The following is a 14,110-nucleotide window of genomic DNA, read 5'->3' as shown; positions in this document are numbered from 1 at the left end:
AGGAAAAGCTACTGCATATCTCAGGTTGTTACTATTGTTATTCTTTCATAATGAAACTCTTAAAATATAGCCTTCAAATTAATAAACTTGTTGCACTCTTGACTGGATATCTTTACTTCTTGTCTGATGTTTTCATTAATTTTTCACTACTCACTGTTTTTGGCCTAGGGATCTTCTCTAACTTGGTTTTGGCTGTCAAAAGATTTTGAGTGGAATCTTTGGTTAATATAAATGTTGGCAATTCTGCATTCTGACTGTATGAAGAAGAGCCTGAAATACAAATGCAGTATATAATATAATGTTATATAGTTGTTCATCCAAAAACAAAACCTCTTCTCTCACCCCCCCCCACCCTGTAAAAAAAGTCAATGATAGCTTTTTACCTTCTGTTAGGCAAATCTATCCCTATAAACTATATTGTAACAAAAACAAAGAATGCTTCCTCACACTGGGAATAGGGATAGCATCGCGTATCAAAAAAGGTGATTTTTTTCCCAAGCAAATCTATAACTTCTTTTTGTTTGCATAGGCATACCTAATAGCAACTTGCCTTACAATTGTAGATGGCAGCTGAGTGGGATTGCACAGCCATCATTCTAATAGACACTAGAAGCAGATGTGTTTATTTTCAAGATTGGTACTAAGCACTTTTTCTCCCCTTTGAAAGTCACTGTAGTGTGATAGCACCTATTATGGTTGTCTTCAAAGTAGTGTGCTTCAAAACACATGAGAATGAGAATCTAGCACCTGTTTTGGGTAATCTTTGCAAGTTCTGCTCTATTTAGATTACGGCCTCTCCCCAGGTGAACAGGTACTGCATTTGGTCTCTAAATAATTTCCAAGCATGTCTTCTAGATCAGTGTTTCCCAACCTTGGCAACTTGAAGATGTCTGGACTTCAACTCCCAGAATTCCCCAGCCAGCATTCGGTGGCTGGGGAATTCTGGGAGTTGAAGTCTAGACATCTTCAAGTTGCCAAGGTTGGGAAACACTGTTCGAGATCACATCAAAGCGATTACATATCTCTTCTTGAAAATATACCATTTACAAACATCCTGTGATTTTCAGCATTTTTGGAGGTGTTTTAAACTCATTATTAATCGCTGTCAAGAGCTCAGGCTACTTCCAAAATACTCTCTTGTCAGTTTCACATTTGATGCAAGACATTTTGCGGAATTTTGTGCTTTAAACATTCCACATCAAAGCATTTGGTGTACCTCTACCTCTAACAATGTAAACGGAACACAATATGCAATGATGTCATTGCACAAGACCAGCATACATTCTAGGCTTTGATTAATGTGTACAGTTAATCTTAGAGCTTGGAACAATTTCTAGAATATTTTTGTGCACAGGTACACAATGCTACATTGTATTCTTTGTTAATACATCCCATTCACAGCTCTACACAGAAGAGATGCTTATTCATTAGAATGTTTCCAATGCTGGTGTGGATGACAATTGAAGTGCGTGAATGAACTTTATAGCAATCTGAACAGAATGCGTCTGAAATCTTGGCAATACTTTTGAAGGGGGTAGGCAACTGCTTCTGATTTTTTTCTCAATTTCCAGCCCTGGACATTCTTGATGGTATTCCATCCAAATATAACAAGTTAGCTAGGTTATCCTTTAAATTACTTTTCTTACTGTAGCACTCAGAGCAATCAAGTAGGTTTGACTAGGAAGTTGAAAAACATTCTGGACGATGACAGGCACAAACCACTTTAACATTTTTACCTATGTCTGCATGCACAGTATAACAAAGTGATATGTCCATGTAATCACCAGAGGTCAAGCTCAACTTGGGACATTGTAAACATTATGGTGGCAATGAGATGGTAATACATTTCCACTGTTTATAAAAACTTATCATCCGTGAACTTTATTTGCTTTTATATAATAGATTAATAACTACTTGGTAAAGAGTGTTTATATATTTTTCCTTACAGCTTTCCAAGATAGTACGCTAAAATTAAAATGAGAAATGATGTTGATAGCTTAGTTGTTCTTACCTGGAAAATAGTAAGGTTTGCTTTTGGTAACGTGTGAAAGATTAGCAGAGCTTCTTGTAACTGAAAGCAAGAACATAAATAATCTAAAATGAATTTAAGATAAACTATGAAAAATTAAAGAAAATATCAAAATGCTCACATTTTTAACAGATCTGGATGCATCACATTTTGTTAGACTTGTATTCTGCTTTTAGGAGTTCAGGGTGGCAAGTTTAGGTTATGATTAATCAGATTTCAAATTTAGTTAACATTTATTAAAATGGATAAGATTGGATCTTCTGACATTTTTGTTGCCGTATGTGATACTATATCTAAATAAGTGGATATAATTAAATTCTCACATCATCCTCAACTGCTCATACTGTCTTAGCTTTCCCACAACTCAATAAAGGTATTTTTGAATAGAGATATGCTATAATGGAGCTGCTGTTTGATCAGTACGATATTGTCAAGCACTGGAGTCCTAACTTTAAGTAATTGTGCAAGTAAATAGAACCAAGAGTTCATCCAGGGTTCATCAAATAAATCCCCTGTAATGTTTTTTTAAAACATTTCTTCCAGTTGTACAAATAGATAATAGTCATGTCATTTGAGCAATTAAGAACTGGTACAAGAAGGTGTTCACAGAAATTATTCCTATACAGCATGGATGCTTTATTACTGATGGGGATGTAATTAACTTATATGATGCAGGTTTAAATGCATGCAAGTGTTTCATGGATCAAATTACCTGGATCTATATTTTGGAGCATTTATTTATAATTATGGAAAAGATTATATGGCTCTTGTCAGAAGATAATTCTGGGTGACTCACAACAAAACTACAAGAACATTAAAACCATAAAACTCCCGTGCCTGAAACATTCTCCTACGATGCCCCTGCAAACTCCCATCACTACCCCAGCTGAGCACACAATAAGGTTAGGGTTGATGGCCTTTTGGAAGGCTAAAAGGGTGGGTGGCTCCCAGATCGTCAGGGAAGATATTCCACAAGATAGGGCAGCCACAGAAAAGACACTAGATAGCAACATTTCAAAGAAAGGACTTGGAGCACACCTACCCCTTCCATCTGGTGGAACAGACAGATGCTCTCAGTGAGAGGCAGTCCCATTGATAAAAAGAATATCTGTAGTTCAGAGTTTGAACTGTGGCGTCCTTGGTGCTTGGAGCATTTTGGGGGGGCAGATGTTTTTTTCCCTCCAATGGGTAATGCAGGAATAATGTTACTTAGCTGGGTAATGAGATGTTGGCAAGAAAACAGCTAAGCTCAGAGAGCACCGCATACTCCCATGGCATGTAAGACTTTAGAGGTGATAAACAGCACTTTGTACTGTACCCAGAAGGAAAATGGGAACCAATGTAACTCATGCACAGGGCTGTAACATGGGCAAACTTGGGAGTGCCCAACACTGCATGTACTGCATCCTGAAATCGTTGTAGCTTTTGGGTGGTGCTCAAAGGCAGCCCCATGTACAGTGTAGTATACTGTGGTACTCCAAAAGGGAGTTGACCATAAGCACAGCCTCCTAGTCCTGAAAAGTTCACAATTGTTGGAACAACAACAATCTAGGTACTGCTACTGCCACCTACTCCATAAGTAGGAGTAGAGAATCCACAAAACCCCCAAATTACAAGCTCAGTTTGGGGAGTGCGACCCTGTCTGGAATTAAATGACACATTACCAAATCCTGGGAGGCTGATGATACATCAAGCCAAGGTACATAGGCAATGCTGTTGCAGTGCTGTCTGTTTGGAGATTGTGAGGAACTAGATGAGCTGGCAATGGAAAGCAATGGCTCCTGCTCCCAACCCCCAAAGACAATCAAAAGATACCATTGTATTAAAAGCTGCTGATAGTTCTAGGACAGTGAGGATGGTTGCACCACTCCTCTCCCAAGCCCATCAAAAGTCAACAGCAACCACAACCAATATCTTTTCCAGCCTAAACCCAAACTGAAAAGGTCCATATAAATCACTTCCCCCAGGGCCCTCGGAAGCTGAGTGGCAACTACCTTCACTAAAAACGTCTGACTGAACATTGTCTAACATGATTGGTCCAAGGATGGGGCGCATCTGCTACCTTCATATGTATTAACCACCATTTGGAGCCAAACATTCCACTTCTGAGGACACCTTAACCAGCCAAAAGGGGCGTGGGTCCAGACCACAGGTGGCTGAGCTCATCGAAGCCCTGTTCACTTCTTTAGGATTAACCAGTTTAAGTCCCAGATTACAGGACTCAGATGTGTCTTGGTTATTTCCAAAGGATCTGCCCAGAGTCCAACCCTGAGTGAAGTTTAGCAACTCACAGCAGTCTTGAAAGGGCTTCCCCAATTCCTCCTTACCCCAAAGGGACCTGATTACCTGAAACAGGCCAATAGGCAGTTAACTGTCCATGCAATAAGAACAGAGAGGTATGCTTTGGTCCCCCATTACAATATAAATCCTGATATATTTTCAGCCCTGAGGCACAAATAATAAATTTGTGAAATGGTACAAAAAAAAAAAACCAAATGCAACAGAAGGGAAATTGGGATGCCAAGTTAATAGAAAAGAACAAGATCCTGTTATTTTGGCACATATATCAAATATGAACTGACGGCGGGGCTACAAGAAGTATCTGCTTTTCGGCAGCAGCATGTTAAAATACTGACTTTGGATAATGGATAACTTTTGTACTGAAGCTATTCAATAAATATTTTCAAGGCCCATTTTAGATTAATTTCAACATTATAGGACTATAGCATTAGTTAGCAAAACTAAGAGTGAGAGAATCTCTCACTTTTTCATTCAAAATGGAAGGTTCTGAGAATAATATGGTAATTTCTTTGAATTGTATCCTATGCCATTGTTACTATTTTTCTCCACGGCTTTTGGCTCGCTGAAATTAATTGATGAGTACATCTGAACATGTTGGCAAATGAGACATACTGACATAATTCTTAGAGAAAGGCCTGGTTTTATTTCTTTAATTGCTTTCACCTTCCCTGCCTTTCCAAGGCCGCAGACTCTTACTGCTGATTTTGTTTTTGTTTGGAATAATAACCGTGCAATGGAACTAATGTATAATTACAACCAATTATCTTTCAAACTACATTTATACCTGCAGGGGAACGTTTCTGGGAAATTGCAGGTTCTGAGTCATAACGTTGACACTGCAGCTCGTGTATTCTCTGGAAAGCATTCAGCTTTAAATTGCGTTCCTGGGTCAGCTGGCTTCTTATCTAAAATAGGTGTATATATATATACATGTTTATAAATAATCCCAAATTCATATTATGATCCATACTTAAAACACTTGAGTGCACAAAAGAAAAGAAAGGAAATGCTTTTAACCTTAGTTAAATTAATATTGTCAGCTAAACCAAAAGGGATTAAATTTCGATTGAAGCAGCCATAGGACTGTTTGAGAACAAAGCAATTCCATGTGATCAAATGAAGCTTACGTTGGGATTAATTGTACTTTCCTTCTTCCAAGATAGAGCTAAATATGAGAGAGCTTTGTGAAAACAAGACTTTTCTGGATCCTCTGTTTCTTTTTTCTTTTTCACCCTCTCCCCAGTGGCTATACAACCACAGGGGCAGAAAGGGATTGATAGTAAATTATGCTTCCTAGGACTACCCATGATGGGGCCAATGCTAATCACCTTCCTGGAATTTTGTTTTTAAAGAATTTTCTGGCAGGAGAAAGCAACACTAATACTAAGTGAAAATCTTCCAGACTTCTCTGCACCAGTTTAGAAAGACTCAGAAAATGAATAAAAATTAACCACAACTGTGCTCAACTACTACAAACAGACAAATTAATTGCCCTGGGGCAAGGATGGCATACATATTCCGTATCAATTACATACTAGCATCAGAACTAGCCTAGCAGTTTAGAACAGATTACTATAGAAAATCAGAAAAGCCATAGGGCAGCAATAAAATATATGAGCTACAAAATAATGGTGTGCTTATTCTGCCAGGCACAAAAGATCTGAAGGTAAGTGGAAGCCAAAGGTGGAAGCTCTTCTGCATGGGTCTACTCTAGCGGTTAAGGCATCAGGGCAGAAATCAGTAAACAAGTTGTTCTCCCGCCTGAGGCATGAAAAACCAGCTGGATGACTGGATCAATCAATCACTCTCTCTACCCAACTCACCTCACAAGGTTGTTGCAGGGAAAATAGGAGAAAGGAGGAATATTAAGTATGTTTGCTGCCTTGATTTTTTTAATATAAAAACAATAAAAGGTGCAACAAAAATGTAAAAAAAATCTGGATCATCTTTGTCTATCTCTATTACGGCATTTTAAAATTCAGATATACATTCTGGTGCATGACATTTTTTTGTACTCATGTCAGCAAGAAGATTTCAAAGCATGTACGAAAATACATCCTTTGGTAACTCACTAAAATACTTATAACCTTACTTGTTGAATTTCTTTCTTCATCTTGGCTTCCTGAAGATGTCTTGTTTTAGAGGATTTTTCCGATTCTTCTGTCAGATTCAACAACTTCACTTCTCTCTCTCCAAGGTTTTCTAACATTTTATCCAAGTTTGCTGTCTTGATCAAATCTAATTGCTGTCTTTTGCAAAATTCTCGATTAATCTTACATTCTGCTTCTTGAAGTAAGTATTCCTATATGAAAATATTAACAAGATTTGTATAATACTATGTAGGAGAAAAGAAACTGAATAAATACATTTATTAATATAGACTATACTATATACAGAGACAATATTTTTATCAAAATATATGTTTTGCAAAAGATCTGAAGGTAAGTGGAAGCCAAAGGTGGAAGCTCTTCTGCATGGGTCTACTCTAGTGGTTAAGGCATCAGGGCAGAAACCAGTAAACAAGTTGTTCTCACTTCAAATAAAGTGATTGAAATTGACTGCAGGAAGCAAATATTATTTCATTCCATGTTTTAAAAATAAGTTAAATGTTTTATTTTTATAATCTTTAGGAGTAGAATGTAAAGTAATTTGTCTCACACATCATTTTATTACAACAATCATTTAGATTTAGATTGTAATGTCAGATTGCTTTCCTGAGACTTGGCTTGTTTTTAATGTATGAGAGACACTCTAGGACTGTGATGTGAACCTATGGCACATGTGCCACAGGTGGCACGCAGAGCCATATTAGCTGGCACGGCAAGCCTCAGCTCCGCCAGCTGATTTTTCAGCCTTCTAGAGGGTCGGGGGAGGCCATTTTTCACCCACCCCAGGCTTCAGGAAAACCTCCAGAGCCTGGGGAGGCGAAAAACAGGCCCAACGGGTCAACCGGAAGTTCCGAACTTGAAATATGAAGTTCCAAAGGATATAGGAAAATAAATAGGTTTTATATACTATTCAGATCTTATTAAATTAGACTGTTATTCTCAGGATAATACCCATTTTATTTATTAAGAGCATTTCTAAATGTATCATCTAGATGATTTCTAAGAGAGAAACATTTTTAAATTTTGAGGAGTTAATGTGAAAGTGTACTTTAATTCAAGAGTGATTGATATTTTGCAAGCAATCATCATCATCTTTTAACGACCCCATAATTCCTTGTGGGGTGGAGTCTGGGTAACTGAATGGAGCTAGCAGAGTATGTACTGGCTGGATGCCCTTCCTGTCGCCAGTGCGGAGATATTTTGCAAGCAATGGTTATGTTGATTCCATTTGTACGTTTTAAACAGATTGAGGTTGTTTATGGTTAAATTTGTGTAGGTGGAAGAAATACACAGATTCTTGTTAAAGTTATATAAGAAAAACAAAATACATAAGAACACAGTTTAAAAATGAGGGAGATGTTATTGAATTAAGTAAAAACAATAAAAGAAGAGGATTTTATTGGCTACGTGATATATGATGAGCTTGGGCAGATACCTGTTTCTCTAGTTGTTGCTTCAGCCTTTTATTTTCGGTCTGAGATTCTGCCAAGACTTTCTTTACAGCTCTCAACTGATGATTAAATAAAATGGCCTCATCTTCCGCCTTCATCTGGGATTCCAAGCACTCTTTTTTATTCTGAATAGCCTCCTGTAAAAGCAAAGGATTTAGCAAGATCTAAGCTAGAGAATCAAGTCTCAGAGGCTGAATTATTTATAAGGTTGTTAACTTTGTCTCCTTTACAATGTGTTTTACTTTGTCTCCTTTATGAAGTCTAAAGAGGTCTCCATATTTTTTGGTGTATTGTAGATCTTTTAAGGCTTAATACCGAACAAACATCAGAAAATCTCCACTTCTTTCACTTCTGATTATTAATTTTCACATCATTGCTGCTTACACTGCTGCTTTATCTCACCTCTCTTGAAATAAAAAGTACTATACAACCATTAAATGTGACCTTCCTCTAGTTTAAATAAGCATGTCAACAGCTGTCTTAAATTGGCAGAATATCTCTTAATGTGAGAGAAATTATTCTTCCTACAACTACAGTTAAATAGGCTGTTTAGATTTATGAGGCTATGATGAACTAAGCACTTAGTTGCTTATGGCCGATTGATTAATGTTGCACCTCTCATTTGCCAACTCAAGGCAGCATACGTAACTATTTTTCTGTACAACAAACCCAGGAGGCACCTTAAAGTACCTTTGGGGACATTGGTGCGGATTTCAGCCCACAGGAGCTCTTCTCACTTTCCCCATCACCCACCTGTCAGCTGCCTGCAGCTAGATGCTTGGCAATAGATATTTTTCCACTCCTAATGTAAACATTAAAAATTGTCTGCCGCAGAACTGGCAGGAGGCAGACAGACAACATTTCCTTTCCTTTCTTGCTAAAGTCAAATGCTAATAACTGAAGGAAGCAAAGGTCTGGAAGCATGTGACAGAAAGAAAATGACATGAAAACTTCTGCCTTTCTCAGTGATCCTGCAATGTAGGTATGGGCAATATTTGAGAGGCTGGAGGCCACAAATCAGATTCCAACTATCTGCCAGGTTCAGTGCTTTAACTGATCATGTAATGAGATCATTCTATAATGGAACACTTCCTGTTTCTATTCCCATCCTGGACCAAGCCATAACTAGCATAAAAATGAGAAAAAAAATGAGTATTTTTAGGGGGATTCAGAGTGGAAAGTAATTTCAATCCTATTTTAATTTAAAAGAAGCATTCATTAAATCTCAGCAACATAATTTGGGGACATAGGGTGTGCACATTTGGCCTGCAAGGTTATGCAATGCTTTAATTAATGCATGTGTTATTTTCAGAAGCTGACTAATATCTTTGTGTAGAAGCGAGCACACATATAAGCAAAACATATATTCTGTCCTGAAGACTAGTCCAATCCCAATTTATGCTATTTTTTAAAACAAAAATTGTCATGATTTACATGTTTATTTATTATACTCTTATTAAAAAGCCAGTAGCCTTTTTTAGGGAATCTCACCTTCTCTACTTCTTGCAAACTTGTCAAAAATTGTGCTTTTTGCATTGTTTCTTTCCAGAACTTTAAGACCTTCAGTTTGCATAACAACTTCTCCAATTCATTGTTTTCATCCCGTAGTTCCTGCAACTTCCCCTGCTAAAGAGCACAGGTTCTTTCTATTAGCATTCTCTAACCAAAATCCTTGCAACAGCCCTTTAACAATAAGCATCAGTCTCTGTTCTAGTGAGGAAAGAGAGATGAATACAAAACAGAAACTCAAAAGACATGTTAAATGATATGTCATATAATCTCTCTCCATAGTACAAAAATATTCAATGGCTATTCAGGAATACCCAGAGCAGTAGTTCGGCTTATGATGAAATGGACCCTAGCATATTCTCTTTTTGCATTATAACTATGCTCACAATGAGATATGTATAGAATCAATCATCAGATTTTTGGTTCTGAATAAAAACTGCAATATCATCCATTCCTGATATCGAGTATACATTTTTCAGAGGTTTTGTTTTCTGATAAAATTAAAAATGTGAAAAGTTCATCCATTGCTATTTGAAACATAAAGCATCTCAGGCTGAAATTCTACAGACATTTAATCTGGGAGTAATGTCCACTGTACTCAGTAGGATTGTGTTTCTGATGATGCTGTAAATTATGCGATGAGCAAGAACCAGCATACAATTTATCTCAGGCAATTGTTTTTCTTTACTGTTAAATTCATATTTATATGGATATAAATGGATTAAATATTATATGGATATTATATTTATATGGAAAACAGGAAGATTTTCTACATTTAAACAATTATAAAAGAAATAGATTTTTATCCCCAATAATGCATTTTTTTCAATAACTTTTGTCTTCATCACGTATTTGTATAGACCCATCCATAAAAATTAATAAAAATTGCTAATGGATACATTTTGTTTAGCATTAAGTTCATCAGATGCTTGATCTCCCCAATATGGCTGATGTGAAAGGAACTTAGACTGAGAAAAGAGAAGGCTAACTCAGGCAGAGCACAATTCAAATTAGCTCAGTTTTTCTAGTCTCTAAACCTAAATACAATCAATCTCAGAAAGATGTTAAATTCAGATCAGATACAGTCTAATTCATAACACATTATTTTAATAAATGAGAGCGTCAGACAATATCTGGTAACAGTTCAAAAGAAAAAGCCATAGAAACTAGCATAATTCTTATTCAATATCAGAATACAGAAAATTTAATGTCTACATGCTTTGTTTTCTTTGCTTTAATAGCTTTCAGAGGGATTTCTCTAATGCATGTATATCAAATTGCAATTCTAAGATTGTTTTTGTCTTTTGAACCTAGGTCATAATTTGTTTCTTTTATTCCTAAGCATTGAGCAAACTAAAGGGCTACCTGAGCCAAATGTTCTTCAAGCGCGCTGTTACCCTTTGTAGATCCAAACTTTTTCTTCAGATTAATAATTTTCTCCACACCTTCTTTTCTCACTTCACTGATGATTTCTGACATTTGTTTGTTCATGTTTAGACGATATTCATCTACCTTCCCCTGCAGCCATAACGCAAAGTCAAACTGAATGTCTCTTTTCAAATAAATGAATTTGAAGAAAACAATTCTGTAAGATTTTTAAAATCTGGAAAAACAGAAACAAAATCTTCCCATTTTTTTACATTATGATTTGTAAAATAAACCCTGGCCAGCAACCTAGACATTTCTCCTAATCCCCATCGAGTAAACAAAGGCAACATGGGAAAATGAAACCAATTCATTTCTGGAAAAAGCTTTTTGAAGCCAGCTTTCCATTAAATAAAAACCAAATTTGATATTTCTGTTTGTTTTTATGTCTATGGTGATTCTTAGCCATCCAGGTCATGGTTGTCCTAAAGCTGCTTTTTTCAAGAGGCAACTGGACTTTCCTCTTGGACTTAAAAAAGTCAATTTGCCTCTTGAAAAAAAGCACATTGGGACTGTTTGCTTTTACTTCATAGTGTGTACTGACCAGTGGTGGGTTGCAAATCCCGTTCCAACCGGTACGGTTGGAACGGGGCTGGCAGCATCCTCATAGAAGCATGCAGCGCACGTATGCATCCTAGCTCCGCGGAGCATCACACAGGCAGTGTATGCACCATGCACTTGCGTGGAAGCGCAGAAGCCTTTAAACACTGGTAAGGAGGTCGGGTGGGCCCTCCGGAGCACCGTACCGGAACGGTATCCAGTGCTGCGGGCTGGCTCCGGTATGCCTGTACCGGGGCGTACCGCCTGCAACCCACCACTGGTATTGACATTCTATACACTGAGCTCTGATAAGAAACAAAATGTAATGAATGAAAACAAGACCAGTGACATAATATGTGTGGGAGTTACATTTTGCTTTTTTTGCTTTTTCTTTTGCTAACTGGTTCCATCCTTCATTACAGTAGTCTGAGAACAGTGAGCAGACAGTTGATTTTTTCACTGGTGAAGTTCCAATAAAATAAAGGAGCAAAGAAGTTAAACAATTCCATTTACAGTTTAGGAAGTTTGAGAAGTAAAGAAAACATGGACAGAATTAACATGGCACAATGAACAGGTTGCTCTGTTGTCTTGTCTAGCCAGGACCTGATCTTTGGAACTTAGCATTTATTCTTGAGAAGCATAAAATATTGTACTAAATTTCAACACCTTTCTGAAAAAGCATTGGAATAAACTACTTGATTTTACATCCCTCTGTATCGCTTGTACCTACTTTTATTTGCAGACACACCAAAAATATATTTTGTACCAATGCTTCATAATCCTCTTGAACTTCTTTTCTTATCTTCTCTTTGGTGTTGTGATCTTCTCTTTGCAGATCAGTAACTTTGGCTCGCAGAGCAGTTATTTCCAGAATCATCTCATGACTCAGTCTAGCTATCTATAAAACAGGTAGAAGCAATGGTTTACAATTTTATTTGTAAATGCAATCTTTCAAAATAAGTCTTTAGAGTATAAGGACCCCAGGAGGCATTCATAGACCTCCCTGAATAAAGGCACCAAAGTCACAGCCACTAACTTGACTTAGATCCACTTCAACAGCTCCTGTGTTGTCTTCTACGACACGTACTTCCTGAAACGGAATGGAAATGTACTAATATTGTTTTTCAGAAATTTCTACCTTTTCTCTGTTTTAGGGAAAGTAATTTGTAAACATTATTTTGTTCAAAGAAATGAAGAATCACTTCGCTCTTTTTCCTGTTATAGAACCAGTAGCAGGAGAATACCTGTTCTTTTTGATATAGTAGCTGATGTTGCTGACGGAGCAGATTTTCATAGAACATGGAGTAGGTTTCAAAGTTGCTACGTTCTCTGGCCATGACATCACAAGCTAGAGAGGTGAGGCACTTTTTAAAGTGGTCCCTTTGAAAGATGATCTGGAAACAAAATAAAATCAGAAAATAAACCTGTTTTTTATTGTTTTATCTTACTGTTATTACTTTATAAATAAGTGAATGCAACAATCTGACATACCCGTATTTTTCGGAGTATAAGACGCACCGGAGTATAAGAATCACCAAGGTTTTGAAGAGGCTTTTTTTTTAAAAAGTAGGTAGAGAGATAGAGGAATAGAGACAGAGAGAAAGAGAGAGAAATACAGTAGGTAGGTAGGGAGGGAGAGTAGTTAGTTAGTTAGGTAGGTAGATAAAGGGAGAGAGAGAGAGAAAGAGAGAGAGAGAAATACACTAGGTAGGGGGAGAGAGAGGGTAGGTAGGTAGGTAGAGAGAAATACAGTAGATAGGTAGGGAGAGAAAGAGAGTAGGTAGGTAGAGAGGGATAGAGGGAGAGAGAAATATAGTAGGTAGGTAGGGAGAGCGAGAGAGTAGGTAGGTAGGTAGAGGGATAGAGAGAGAGAGAGAGAGAGAGAGAGAGAGAAATACAGTAGGTAGATAGGGAGAGTAGGTAGGTAGATGTTTCCAGGTGTATTTATCCATGTGCTGGAGAAGAAACCGCTGACAACCTGCAGGACCTAAGACTTGTTTCTGCTGGCAAAGCACTTGATCAATCTAATTCTCATCAATCTCTCTAACTAAAGAGCTTTCCGAAAAAGGTTTGCACTCTGCAGACTTCCCAAAAACGGCCCATTTTTCACGAAAACAGCCCTGTTTTTTTTCCAAATAAAAGGCATGAATAGCCTTATGGAGGCTTATAGAGTGCTGCTGGGGGGGAGGGCAAAAATGGTCAATTTTTTTGCTCGTTTCTGCCCTCCCCAGCCCCCCGGAGCTCTCTGAAAGCCTCCATAAGGGTATGCATGGCCATTTGTGTGAAGGAGGCGAGGCAAAAAAATGCTGTATTCGATGTATAAGATGCACCCATATTTTCAGCCACTTTTTTGAGGAAAAAAGATGCATCTTATACTCCAAAAAATATGGTAATACCCCTCCCTCCTTCTATTTTCCCCACCACAACAATTCTGTAAGGTGAGTTGGGTTGAAAGATAGTGACTGGTCCAAAATCACACAGCTGACTTCCAAGATGGAGCTAAAACTTGGTCTTCTGGTTTCTAGCCAGGTGCTTTAACCACTAGATCAAATTGACTCTTAGTGTCAGCCAAAGACAGTTAGGCAAAAAACAGTGTTAGGCAACACAGGCAAATTTGATTTCTCCTAGGCTTCCTCCACAGTTCATTGATAGTGAAGAAGATGGACTGCATATATAAAATCCCAAGATCTACTACCTCTATCTAACATGATGATTTTAATTCAGAGACATGAGAAGCTAAATCTGAA

At 37.5% G+C, this 14,110-nt stretch overlaps 1 protein-coding gene across 1 annotated transcript in view; it reads right to left on the bottom strand.

Annotated features, from left to right (window-relative positions):
* The window catches only part of LOC309387108 (coiled-coil domain-containing protein 162-like), a 54,560-nt gene that overhangs the window by 2,264 nt on the left and 38,186 nt on the right, over nt 1-14,110 (bottom strand). The window contains exons 25-34 of the mRNA XM_081943313.1: nt 12,608-12,757; nt 12,400-12,453; nt 12,094-12,261; nt 10,764-10,916; nt 9,381-9,515; nt 7,874-8,026; nt 6,423-6,632; nt 5,115-5,235; nt 2,012-2,071; nt 155-270 (exon numbers count right to left, since the gene is read on the bottom strand). Coding sequence (XP_081799439.1) covers nt 155-270; nt 2,012-2,071; nt 5,115-5,235; nt 6,423-6,632; nt 7,874-8,026; nt 9,381-9,515; nt 10,764-10,916; nt 12,094-12,261; nt 12,400-12,453; nt 12,608-12,757 — 1,320 coding nt within the window. The remainder of the gene's footprint in view (nt 1-154; nt 271-2,011; nt 2,072-5,114; nt 5,236-6,422; nt 6,633-7,873; nt 8,027-9,380; nt 9,516-10,763; nt 10,917-12,093; nt 12,262-12,399; nt 12,454-12,607; nt 12,758-14,110) is intronic.

Source organism: Natrix helvetica, assembly GCF_964273705.1.
Source record: "Natrix helvetica genome assembly, chromosome: 2".
NCBI lineage: Eukaryota > Metazoa > Chordata > Lepidosauria > Squamata > Natricidae > Natrix > Natrix helvetica.
This window is presented reverse-complemented; position numbering and strand designations above follow the sequence as displayed.